The sequence below is a fragment of the Eimeria acervulina genome, genomic scaffold (assembly GCF_000499425.1).
Source record: "Eimeria acervulina Houghton genomic scaffold, Eah_scaff720, whole genome shotgun sequence".
Lineage (NCBI taxonomy): Eukaryota > Apicomplexa > Conoidasida > Eucoccidiorida > Eimeriidae > Eimeria > Eimeria acervulina.
The window spans coordinates 5,001-16,817 of NW_013547180.1; the positions used below are offsets into that span (position 1 = coordinate 5,001).

General features: G+C 40.0%; 4 protein-coding genes across 4 annotated transcripts in view; 2 read left to right on the forward strand and 2 right to left on the reverse strand.

Moving 5' to 3' along the window:
* The window catches only part of EAH_00047240 (vacuolar ATP synthase 16 kDa proteolipid subunit, putative), a gene marked incomplete at both ends in the record, with an annotated part of 3,384 nt that extends 1,047 nt beyond the window's left edge, over window positions 1–2,337 (reverse strand). The window contains 4 exons of the mRNA XM_013391478.1: window positions 231–314; window positions 467–499; window positions 1,139–1,297; window positions 2,253–2,337. Of these exons, the coding sequence (XP_013246932.1) occupies window positions 231–314; window positions 467–499; window positions 1,139–1,297; window positions 2,253–2,337 (361 nt within the window). The remainder of the gene's footprint in view (window positions 1–230; window positions 315–466; window positions 500–1,138; window positions 1,298–2,252) is intronic.
* Window positions 2,338–3,100: 763 nt separating this feature from the next.
* Window positions 3,101–3,910, forward strand: EAH_00047250 (tricarboxylate carrier, putative; the record flags this gene model as incomplete). The annotated part of the gene is made up of 1 exon (XM_013391479.1): window positions 3,101–3,910. The coding sequence occupies one exon, from the start codon at window positions 3,101–3,103 to the stop codon at window positions 3,908–3,910; it is 810 nt and encodes a 269-aa protein (XP_013246933.1).
* A 3,893-nt stretch (window positions 3,911–7,803) lies between these two features.
* EAH_00047260 (hypothetical protein, conserved) lies at window positions 7,804–9,051 on the forward strand (the record flags this gene model as incomplete). Its single annotated transcript, XM_013391480.1, has 1 exon — window positions 7,804–9,051. The coding sequence occupies one exon, from the start codon at window positions 7,804–7,806 to the stop codon at window positions 9,049–9,051; it is 1,248 nt and encodes a 415-aa protein (XP_013246934.1).
* A 684-nt stretch (window positions 9,052–9,735) lies between these two features.
* Window positions 9,736–10,326, reverse strand: EAH_00047270 (peroxiredoxin, putative; the record flags this gene model as incomplete). The annotated part of the gene is made up of 1 exon (XM_013391481.1): window positions 9,736–10,326. One exon carries the CDS (start codon window positions 10,324–10,326, stop codon window positions 9,736–9,738), a length of 591 nt encoding a protein of 196 aa, XP_013246935.1.
* Between the last annotated feature and the right edge of the window lie 1,491 nt (window positions 10,327–11,817).

Here is an 11,817-nt window from a genome sequence, read left to right on the forward strand (position 1 = left end):
ATATAACCTATACAATATTATATATATATGCATATACATATATATATATATATATATTTGGAATCACAATATATACAGTGCGTGTATATATACATATATCTGTGTATGTAAAATAAATAAAATAAACAACTAAATAAATAAATAATCAGTTAAATAAACACGTGAATAAATAAATAAAACAAACAAATAAACAAATAAATAAATAAATAAATAATGAATATATAACAAACCTGCATCTCCAACAATGCCGATTGCCAGCCCTGCGGCGAGGGCACTCAAACCCACAGCCAAACCCCCAGCCAAATGCCCAAACCCTGAACGCAAATAAATAGATAAATAAATATTTATTTATTTATATAACATACATTATTTATTTATTTATTTGATTTATCTATTTTATTGTATTTATTTATCTTTAGTCGCTCTAGAAATAAATATTTCCAGCTCTGGAGAGGGAAATGCTCACCGGCATATGCAGAATATACATCAGGTGAACCCACTGCAAACAAACAAACAAATAATAATTAAAACAATAATAAATAATAATAATAATACTAATAAAAATAGTAATAATAAATAACAACGATCACAATAACCACAATAATAAATAAAATAATAATAAACAAATAGTGCAGATTAATTTTTCTCAAAAATATATTAAATGGTGTACACCCCACTTCGGACTGTCAGCAGCAACAAACAAAAACAAACAAAAAAACAAACAAAAAGAAAAAACAAAATGCAGTAATAGAAAAATAAATAAGCAAAAAGCAGCAGCCGGCAAACAACAGCCAAAGAGCAGCAGCAGCAGCAGCAACAGCAGCAACAAAATTAAATTCACAACAGCAAAGCAACAGCATCAAAACAGCAGCAGCATTAACAAAAACCAAAGACCAAAAAAAGAACAAACAAGAGCAACAAGAGCACCGCGAAAACAACAATATTAATAATAACAACAACAATAACAACAACAACAATAATAATAATAAATAATAAATACTAATAGAAATAATAATAACAACAGTAATAATAATAACCATTAATAATAATCAATAATAAAAAATAAGTAATAAGTAATAAGTAATAATAATAAATAATAATAATAATAATAATTAATAATAATAATGATTAGACGCACTAACGGAGGAGATGACGATAGAAATAATTAAACCGTAGATGCCCAAAATACCGGCCATAATAACTGGCAAAATTGAGCGCATAATTAAGTCGGGCCGCATGACACCGACGCTGCTAACTCCAACGCCGCTCTTTGCTGTGCCATATGCTGCCCCCAGATCTGCAACAATTAAATACATAAATAAATAAATAAATACATTAATTAATCAATTAATTTACTAATTAGTTTATTTATTTACTTAGTTGGTGTGTTTGTTTGTTTGTTATTTAACTAGTTAGTCAGCTAAATTGGTTAGTTTGTTTATTTGCTTATTTGGTTGTTTTAGCAGAAGAAGGATGCAACAATTATATACGTAAATTAATTAATTTAAATTGATTAATGCGACCAGAGAGAAAAATAAATAAACTACTAAAAGCCCCGAGTGAAGGCAGAAGGAAAAGAAAAAGAAGAAAAAATAATACGCATGCAGAGATTAAAAATATCATTTGAATATTTAGGCGACTATTTTTCTCTGCTTTTAACTCCAACAACATATATATATATATATATATTGTATATATATATATTGTATATATATATATTGTATATATATATATATATTGGCTAGGGGAAAGAGAATAAAAAGGAACAATAAACAGATCACCAGCAAAGATAAACCGAAAGCCCTTCTCTTTCTCCTCTTCTACACTTTCCCCCCTTTCTATTCTGTGCATGCATGAATGTATGCAGATGCATGCATGCAGATGCATGCATGCAAGCATGCACTCATATTAACATGATGACTGCGCTAATGAACGGCCAATTCAAAACACTACGCAACCTGCTGCAGCTTCTGCTGCTGCTGCTGCTGCTGCTGGTGGTAACACCCTATAACATGAAGCCTCTGTCAGCGAGATGCTGCTGCTGCAGGGTATAAACTGCGCGGATAATCCGCGCATCAGTGGGGGGCTGCAGGGCCCTCTAGCAGGCGCTGATAGGCGAGATTCGAGGAAAAGGGACTAAGAGAGGATTGCAGCAATGCTGGGGTTTAGATACACCAGGAGTTGCTTCAAAGATTAGCAGCTTAGTCAGCAAGAGGTGAGGGGAAGGGAAGCTCAAAGAAGCAGAGACCTACTGGCGAAGACGATGGCTGAGGTAATTCCCATAAACCCAAAGAATACAGAATTTGGGTCGCACTGAAGAAAGGCAGTCCAAAACATTTTCGCGAAAAAAAGAGTTGAGGTGTACACAGACGTGAGGAGTGGCTGGCTTAAGATCAAGAAGAAAAAATGCAATCCAGAGAGGAAAGCTGGGGTCTTTTAAAAGGAATTTTTGTTTTATTTATTATTCTGCTCCTTTTAACTCGATATACCAACAAAAAACAGAGAATTCTACCCATTCAATCTGCACAAGCACTCAGGAGGCGGCGTTGATAACCGCACGACGGCAGCGAAAGCTTTTCTGCATAAACCGACAGACAGGCAGCCCCAGCTGAGGAGATCAGCGTAAAATAATAAAGAAAAAGAGGTTTTATTTTCATTATTTTATCCATTAATCTTTATTTATAATTGCAGAACTCTCACTTCATCTATTCAGAAAAAACAAAGCGAGGCTTAGCGACTACCAATACAACCGCAGCTTTCCACTTTATATCGCCGCATGCGCTGGGGTTTCGTTCGCTAATAAAATTATTATTCTTCCTTTTATCTTTATTTTATTTCTTCTCACCTTATATGATCTCTTTTTATTTCATTTTATCGGATCTCATCTCAAAGACGCAATTCGTTGGTGTTGTGTGCAGTGTTATACACACAGAGAACGGCAGGAAACAGAAACAAGAAATTGAACAAAGCAAACACAGGTATTTATCTTATTATTGATGAAGGGTCTTCTTTTATCAGTACAAACATCAGTACTAAGGAGAAGATTAATTAAACTTTCTAACTCTTTTTTATCTTTCTTTGTTGCGCTTTCGTGGAGAAAATGAATGAAAAAACCAACGCCAGCCACAACGGCGATATAAACAACACCGCAAAAACAAATAAAAATACCCCTACCCTTATCTCTATTCACAACAAAAGCAGCAAAAACATCTCTACGCTGTCATCTTCTCCGTCTCTGCATGCAGAAGATAAATCAATTAACAGCTACTGGGGGCGCGTTTGGTGGTTTTATCGCCGCATTAACCCTCGTTTATTGTTTTATTCAAACAAGGATATTGAAGAGGCTAAGAAGATAGCTGATCTTTATGAGAATAATGCAAACAAAGAACTGCAACAGCTCAAACTAACTCCAGCAGATATATCTGCTGCAATTGAACTAAGAGATGCATCTATCAACCGCAGCAACAACAGCATCCTCCACCCTCTCCTTAGAATGGCCGCATATGCACCCGTTAATATACCCATTTGTGCAGGTAACTCAAAACAACGCGCAGCAGCAGCAACTGCAGCAGCAGCAAATGCAGCAGCAAACGCGGCAGGAAATGCAGCAGCAACTGAAACAGCAGCAGCAACTGAAACAACAGCAGCAACTGAAACAGCGGCAGCAACTGAAACAGCAGCAGCAGCAGCAACCACAGTATCACCAGAGGAGATAGAAGAACTCGCTAGCAGCAGCAGCACCATCCGCAACAGACCCAGCACACCACCTGCAGCAACAACAGCAGCAGCAACAGCAGCACCGGCAGCAGTACCAGCAGCAGCATCAGCAACATCAGAAGCAGCATCAGCAAGAGCAGCATCAGCAACAGCAGCATCAGCAGCATCAGCAACAACAGCAGCAGCAGCATGAACAGCAGCATCAGCAGCAGCAGCAGCAGCAGGAGGTTGCGTGCATGCATGCATGTTGTGTGCTGTTAGGTTTGTTATTGAGTGCCCCCACAACTTTAAACGCCGTCTTCTGGCAGTGGATTAATCAAACGTATAACGCGGCCTTCAACTATGCAAACGGAAACCAACCAACAGATCAGCAGCAGAAGCAGCAGCAGCAGCAAGATATCATCAAAGGCTATAGGCAAGCATTTCTTTCTTTACCTTCTTCGCTCTACTTTAAACCCAGACTCCAACTCAACAGTTTAGGGTTTAGGGTTTAGGGTTTAGGGTTTTCTGTACAGTTCAGTTGGTTCGATGTCCTAGCAGCGAATGATTTGGTGTTGCTGTGAGTTCATCAGTGCCCCTGCATCTCTGCTGCTGCTGCTGCTGCTGCTGTTGCTGCAGTTCTGCTGTTGCGGTGTCTGTGGGGTTTGCTGTGGGGTTAAACGCGTGGGTGAAGCGGATGAAGGCGGGGACAGTGCTGCAGCGTTTGCTGCTGGGGTCTGTTCCGTTTGCTGCTGTAGCAGCAGCAAATGTAGCTAACGTCTTCCTAATGAGAGGAAGTGAATGCTTTAATGTGAGTAGCAGCACCAACAGCAGCTGCAGCAGCAACAGCAGCAGCAACAACAACAACAGCAGAAAAGAGCAGCGGCAGAAGCACCAGCAACAGGAGCAGCACCGAACAGCAGCACTTATTCTATTTGTGAAAGTTCATTGCCTTCTCCAATGTATAGAAGACAAGCTAGTATATCATATATATATAATGCATTAATAATCATTGTGCTGAGGTGTATGTACACTTCACAGGGAATCCCCGTGTACACCCCAGACGGCCGTCTTCTCGGAATATCAAAGCGCGCGGGCGTCGAAGCCGTGTTACAAACTGCAGTCTCGAGGGTTGGTGAGTGAAGAGAGATAAGACAATAAATAAATAAATATATATATATATTTATATGTGTGTATATATATCTGCTGTGCCTGCCTTTGTCTGTCTTTATGTTTGTTTGTCTGTCTTTATGTTTGTCTATATTTGTTTATGTGGATATTTGTTGATGTGTTAAATAAACAAAAGAGAAATGTCAGTACAAACAAACGTAAACAGCAATAAAAAAGACAACAAAAGCAACAGCAGCAACACCTGCACCTGCAGCAGCAGCAGCAGCACCAGCAGCAGCAGCAGCACCAGCAGCTGCAGCAGCAGCAGCACCAGCACCAGAAGCAGCAGCAAGTGTGTTTAGTGTGGGGCTGTCTTCTGTGTTGTTCAGTGCTGCCGGTGCCTGTCTTACTTTTGCCCAGCCCTTTGATATCTTTTAGCGGTTGGCTGTTTCCTTTCCTTCTAAGGCATTCATTTTTAAAGGTGAGGAGTACAATACATTATCTTTGCATTTGTTTATATCAGTTGTTATTTTACTCTTTTTCATTTTCTTAGTCCTTCTGTGTTGCTGCTGGCTGTCTTAAGGATATAGGGGTGCTGCTGTGCATTTTAAATAATTTCTCTCTCTCTCTCTCTCTCTCTCTCTATATATATATATATATACATATATATATATCTTTGTCTCTCTCTCTCTCATTCTATGGTGCATGCAAATAACTTTGATTTTTTCAGGTTTGCACTCAGCTGTCGATTATCTACGGGTGTTTAAACCTGGGGCTTCCTCTTGCCTTTGGTGTCTTTCCTCCCGTAGCAAAACTGCGGGTTGATAAGCTCGAGCCGGAGTATAGGAATATGATAGATGAAGACGGGGGTAGAATAACTTACGTTGTCTTTAATAAAGGAATATAAGTATATAATTATATCTTTGCTAAGAGACATAATTATATATATGCGTCGATGTATGTATACCGCTTATATCTGGTTTTCAAACAGATTAATGCTTCTATTCATTTTGCTGTATTTACAAAGCAGTGACTTCTAAAGGCAGTATGGCTTCCCCTTGTTGTTTTCTTTAGGGAGGCTCCCGCGTCGTCTGCTGTATGCTTGTGGAATTAGTTACGTATTGCTGCTGCTGCCGCTGCTGCTGCTGCAGCTGCTGCCGCTGTTCGCGGTATACAGGTATATTTAGATAGAATATTTGCTGTGTTTGTTTACTCCTGTTCCTGCTGCAAGTTGTGTTTGTCGATAGACAGAATTAATGCCCAACTCCGCTGGGTTTGCAGGTTTCGAGTTTGTGAGAGATAAATATTCCCTCATGCTGCTTAATACAGTTAAAGGCAGATCAATATACAGGTTAAAACTTTCTCTATCGAGAGTGCATGCATTGCGTCTCAAGAAGAGATGAAAAGAAGTACAACAACCCCACCAAAAAGGTGGCGGTGACTTTCTTTGAACTTCTTTTTTTTTTCTGTAAAGAGATTATGCGGAGGCTGCAAGCGGGGGGTTAAGTGATTGATTTGTTTTTTATTTAAGTTAGTAGCAACATTCGATGGTATTAGTAGAAATTAAACTCATTTTAATAGTGTTCTTAAAGGCAGATGCATCAGACTTGAGGAATAGAGGGAGGAAAACAGACTTCTTACTGCGCCCCAGTAAATGAGCTTCTTACACTTATAATATATAAATATTATAAATATTTATGTATTATATTAGATATACTTATTTAATATAGATAATGTGTATTATATTTATTTATATAAAGTACATACTTATGTATATATATATATATATATATATACATTATCTATGTACTATATATATCTACTGAAAAACGAAGGTCTTAATCTGTTTTTACACTTTAATTAACTTCAGCGCTAAATATACACCAAAGAAAAACAAAAATATAAAGCATATACCTATAACAAGCCGTAACAAACAGCGGATTGATTCACTTCCTTGTCTTTTGCAATGACTTCGCTCTGCGCACATTCAAAAGCCTAACACCCGACCGCATCTGCTTTTCTTTTCTCTCACTATATATGCATTTATTGAATGGAAGACGACTTAATAAACTCCGGCGCCTGTTTTTTTATCTTCATTTTCACCTTCATATATCACAACATATCGCCCAGCACTGTCGCTAATGCCCCTCCTTTTCTTTACAAAGCAATTCATATATTTAAATTCAACAGAAATCGATGCATGCGAGTTGGCTGCGGTTCTCGGTGCGACAAGCTCGCTACACCCGTTTAGAAGAAATACTTAATAAGAAAAAAACTAACTTAGGTAAAGTAAAACCTTTAACTTAGTTGAGGCTTAGTGAAGGGAGTTGAGGTGTATTGCCATACAGCTAAACAGAGACAGTATGAAGGGTGAGACGCAAAAATAATTGAGGCAGTAGAAAATCATTGAGACGAATGCAATAAACAGATTGTTGAGAAGAACAAACAACGCGTAGCTATAAATAAATATTCGAGAGAACATCGGACGGAGATATTCACATTTATGGAGATATTTATTGCATATATTTCGAGGGTCTTAACATTTGTTAGTATTTTTTTACACCTATGTTTTTGTTGCACTCTGTCTGTTTGTCTGGAGACAAAGAGAGATGTGATGATGGGAACGGAAGGGCGGCGAGCCTTTAAGACAAGTGAGGGATGTGCTGCAGCCATGATGGGTGTTCTTTATTCAACATTGACTTAAATATACCCATGCAAACAAAGCTAGAAAATATATCGCTAATGCACAACAACATATAATGCGGGTTCTTCTTCCTTTTCTACTTGCTGCCCAACTGCTGCTGCCTTAGACCATCAGCAGCACCGGCTGGCGTGCTGGGCCAGAGGAGGGAGGCGGGAGGGCGTAGGGATGCAGTGTATGGTTGTCTGTCTTTTGTTTGTTTGAATTATTTTAGAATTCAGTTTATTTAGATTTATTAAACATATTGTAGAGCCTTTCACTTCTCAGCAATCTGCCTCTACTCCCTCGGATGCATCATGGGATCGCGTTTTCAACAACCGCCGGTCACCACTGGCCATCATACAACTCATAACCATCTGGGCCTCAGGCAAGACGTTGCTCATCATTATAGTTCATCTTTCGATGAAGATACAGACGAAGAAATATTTGACGGGCCTCTTCATCAATACGAGGACGCATTCCCAGGCGATCCTGCGTTGCAGATGCGCCCCGCACTAGCAGAAGCCGGCGGCCCCAGGGTGTATTACGCGTCCCAGAACATAGGGGGAAGTAGTAGCAGAAACAACTTCATTGGGGCCTCTTCTATTAATGCAGCAGGTCGGGAGGCTTCTCACTTAACGGCTTCCAATTCGAATCGGCTTGCTGAAGGACAGTCACGCAGTAGAGGGCCCCCTCAGTTTGGCGAACGTAGGGGAGATGCTGACGAAAATCAAGATAAATGTTGTCTCGGGGAAGTCCATCATGATGGAGAAGTATCGGCTTCTCAGCAGAGGGAAGAAACACAGGATTCAAGAGGTCCGTCGTTCGTCGCTGTAGACGTGGGGGGGAAGAAGCCCCGAAAACTTGAAGGTTTGCCGACTGTTTGTGCAGAAAATACTTTTTTAAAGTCTGCCAGAAGAAACAACAATAAATGGTCGAAATTATACAATGAAAATCCAAACGAGGCGGCTCAAATAGCGGAGGAAGCTTTCTCTAAAGTCAAATTCTGGAGAGAAGTCTTCTCCGCATTGACCGGAATGCACGGGGTGTACGTACTGGCGAACTTCGCATTCGACAATCCTGCCGGCGGCATCTGTTCACTTTTTTGTTTCTTATGTTCTGCATTTGCGCAAGTTGATCGTAGAGCACCTTCTTACTTCTTGACTGCTTTACTTTCGTTTTGTTTCGGAATTGTTGTTGCCGTTTCCGTCGGCACGCCTGTTCGTGGTTTCGAAGCTTTTTCAAACAATCTTCTCTTGAGACGGATCTGCATCACTCAGGCATGTTTACTCCTTCTTGCTACTCCTGTCGCGATCCTCGTCGCCTTACGGATCATCGAGCTCCACAGCTTCCTCCGAGAACCTGGTGTTTTAATACCCTTAGATTGCACAGAGGAAACGGCGGAAGAAAACACGCAAAAGAACACTCAAGAAACCTCATCAGAAACCTCGGAACATACAAATTACGATCCTAACACACGTAAAGAACCCACAGCATCCGGTAGCCAAGATGATGCAAATTCACAGCGCAGCCCATCATTTGAGGGCAACGACGCCACCACCTAACATTCGACGACACAGATTTATTCGTACGCGTATTTCTAATTTGTTTTTTTTTTCTCTAACGTTGACTCCTCTACTCTCAAACGTAGACTACCACTTCAGCGTATTGTTCCCGTCTGCCTACTAGCGCCTCCCCACACCACTAGAATATTCAGTCCGATACAGAGCTGAGTCGCAAGAAAAGATTTCGTCAGTCCGCCCTAATCTGCACTCTAAGCAAATCAACCCCCCGGCCGACAGCAACGGCCCCTAACAACTAAAACCATACGCGTTCCATGGAAAGCGCCGCCAGAGAAGACATACACTGCTTTGCGCGTCTGGCAAAAAGTATAGCAAAAAAGCGAACTCAAATCTAGGGCGCACTGAGAGAAAGCAGGGAAATGATTATCTAAGGGGGAAGCTGCTTCGTGTATAGAAATGCGGTACATGTGTGCCATATATAACAAATGGAAGAAAAGAGGCGATTCGAAAAGGCGGGTCTGGTGGCAGTGCCACTGGGACGCCACAGTTGAGTTTGTGTTCGCTGTCAAGAAAGTTGATAGCTTTGAATCCAACAGACCTCCGAGACGCCTCGATGGGAGTCTATGAAGAGGGAGGGAGGGTAAAAGTGCGGCTAAAGCCGCGTTTCAAGGTGTATTATACATGCCATGCATAGACATGAATAAACAATGCACGAGAACTATAAGTTTATGCAAGAGATCCGAGGTATTCAGCAACGCCCTCTGCTGAGGGTTTCATTGCCTTTTCTCCTTTCTGCCAGTTGGCTGGGCAGACGTCTCCGTACTTCTCGTGGTGTTGGAGGGCGTCAACAACGCGTAGGGCTTCAGGTACCGACCGTCCGATTGCAAGGCTGTTGACGAGAGCATGCTGAACGATGCCTTCTTTGTCGATGAGGAATAAACCTCTGAGGGCCATGCCGTCAGGTAGGAGAACCCCAAAGGCTCTTGCGACTTCTTTCTTAACGTCTGCAAGAAGAGGGATTCTGACGGGGCCGATGCCTCCGTTTTTTAGCTCTTGAGAGCGCCAAGCATGGTGAGTGAACTTTGAGTCAATGGAGCAGCCTAAGACCTGCACATTTCTTGCCTCGAACTCGTCTACTGCTTTGCTGAAAGCGACGATCTCAGAGGGGCATACGAAGGTGAAATCAAAAGGATAGAAAAACAACAAGACGTACTTCTTGCCTATAAAGCGACTCAGCGTAATCGTGCTGAACTCTCCATTAGGCATCACCGCCTCGCAAGTGAAATCCGGTGCCTTCTGACCGACGAGGGCTGCCATTTTCTTGTCTGCGAGTATTAAACGGAAATAAAACACGAAAAATGTCTTTATAAACAAAAAAAAACAACTCTTTACAATTAATCAACTGCACACACCACTATAATTTATATATGCCGCTTGAGAACATGCGGGGGTCGTCGTTGCTGCAGCCGCAGCAGCAGAGGAAGCACAGAGGAAACGCAGTTAAGCGCTTCGCTGAGTGGCGGTGTGTGTTCAAGTTGTTGTTGTACAACAAAAGAAGAACAAATATCAATCTTGAGTGGCGGTGTGTGTTCAAGTTGTTGTTGTACAACAAAAGAAGAACAAATATCAATCTTTAGGGTTAATTAAATAAATAATTGTTATTTAATTTGAATTTTACTTCAATTTAACTGCCCATACACCTCAGGGGGAAGGATAACATCAAATTCCCCGTCATTCTTGTCTCGCTTTTTCGTTCTTTATTTAGAGCCCCTCCTGCGTTGTTGATGTTTAGAATGAGTTTGTTGTGTTGGTTGTTATTAATTAAGTTTTTTACTTGTTTTGTTTTGTTTTCTGTTGTCTTTTATTAGTTGCATTTGCTGCTTCTCTTTATATTTAAATGTGCACGCCCGCCATACACGAAGACAGAAAACGCAACACACGCTTCTCGCAGTGTCAGAGTGGCTGCTGCTGCTGTCTGGTGATTGTTTTTCATTTGTTTTTGTTTGCTTCCGTTTGCTTTTGTTTGTTATTGTTTGAATTTACCCATGGGTAGATGATTATTAAAGAAGGGAGAGAGGAATAGATGTCTAAAGATGCAGCATTGTACGGTGTAAATGCGTCCGTGCATGCAGCAGAAGCGGATTTACTTATTATTATTATTATTATTATTATTAATGCTTATGTCTTACAACCCAAGTTAAGAGATAATATATATATATATATATATCCATATATATATAATCCTTTTCTTTCCTTCCCTTTATTTCTATCGTGGGGCCTTCTGCTGTGTTGCAACGCAGTGCGGGGAGTTTAGAGGCATTGTTTGTAGGTAGCAGTTTACAATTAAAAGTAATTCTTTTAAATGCATTTTAATTTTAAAATATTTATTACCTCAGTGTAGATACGCGCATGTACACTTGTATGTATCCCTGCAAATGCGAGTGGACATTCTCTTTATCTCCATACAGATATGCACATAGACATTGATATACATATATATATATATATATTATATTTATATATATTCGTATCTATATATTTAAACTAACGCGGAAATTTACGCCGTTGTGCTGTAACGAGGTTTAGAAATAAAACACAGAAAGGAAAAAAGAAGCGAAACAAGAGGTTTTGCATGAAGAGCAAAACAAATAAATTAATAAACAAACCAACAAAACAATAAAAAACAAATAAACAAATAAACAATCAGCAGAGAATGTGCTGCAAGAGCGAGAAAAAAGAAAAAGATCTGCAGATTAACAAAAGACAGTGATATATATATATATATATACATATATATATATATATATA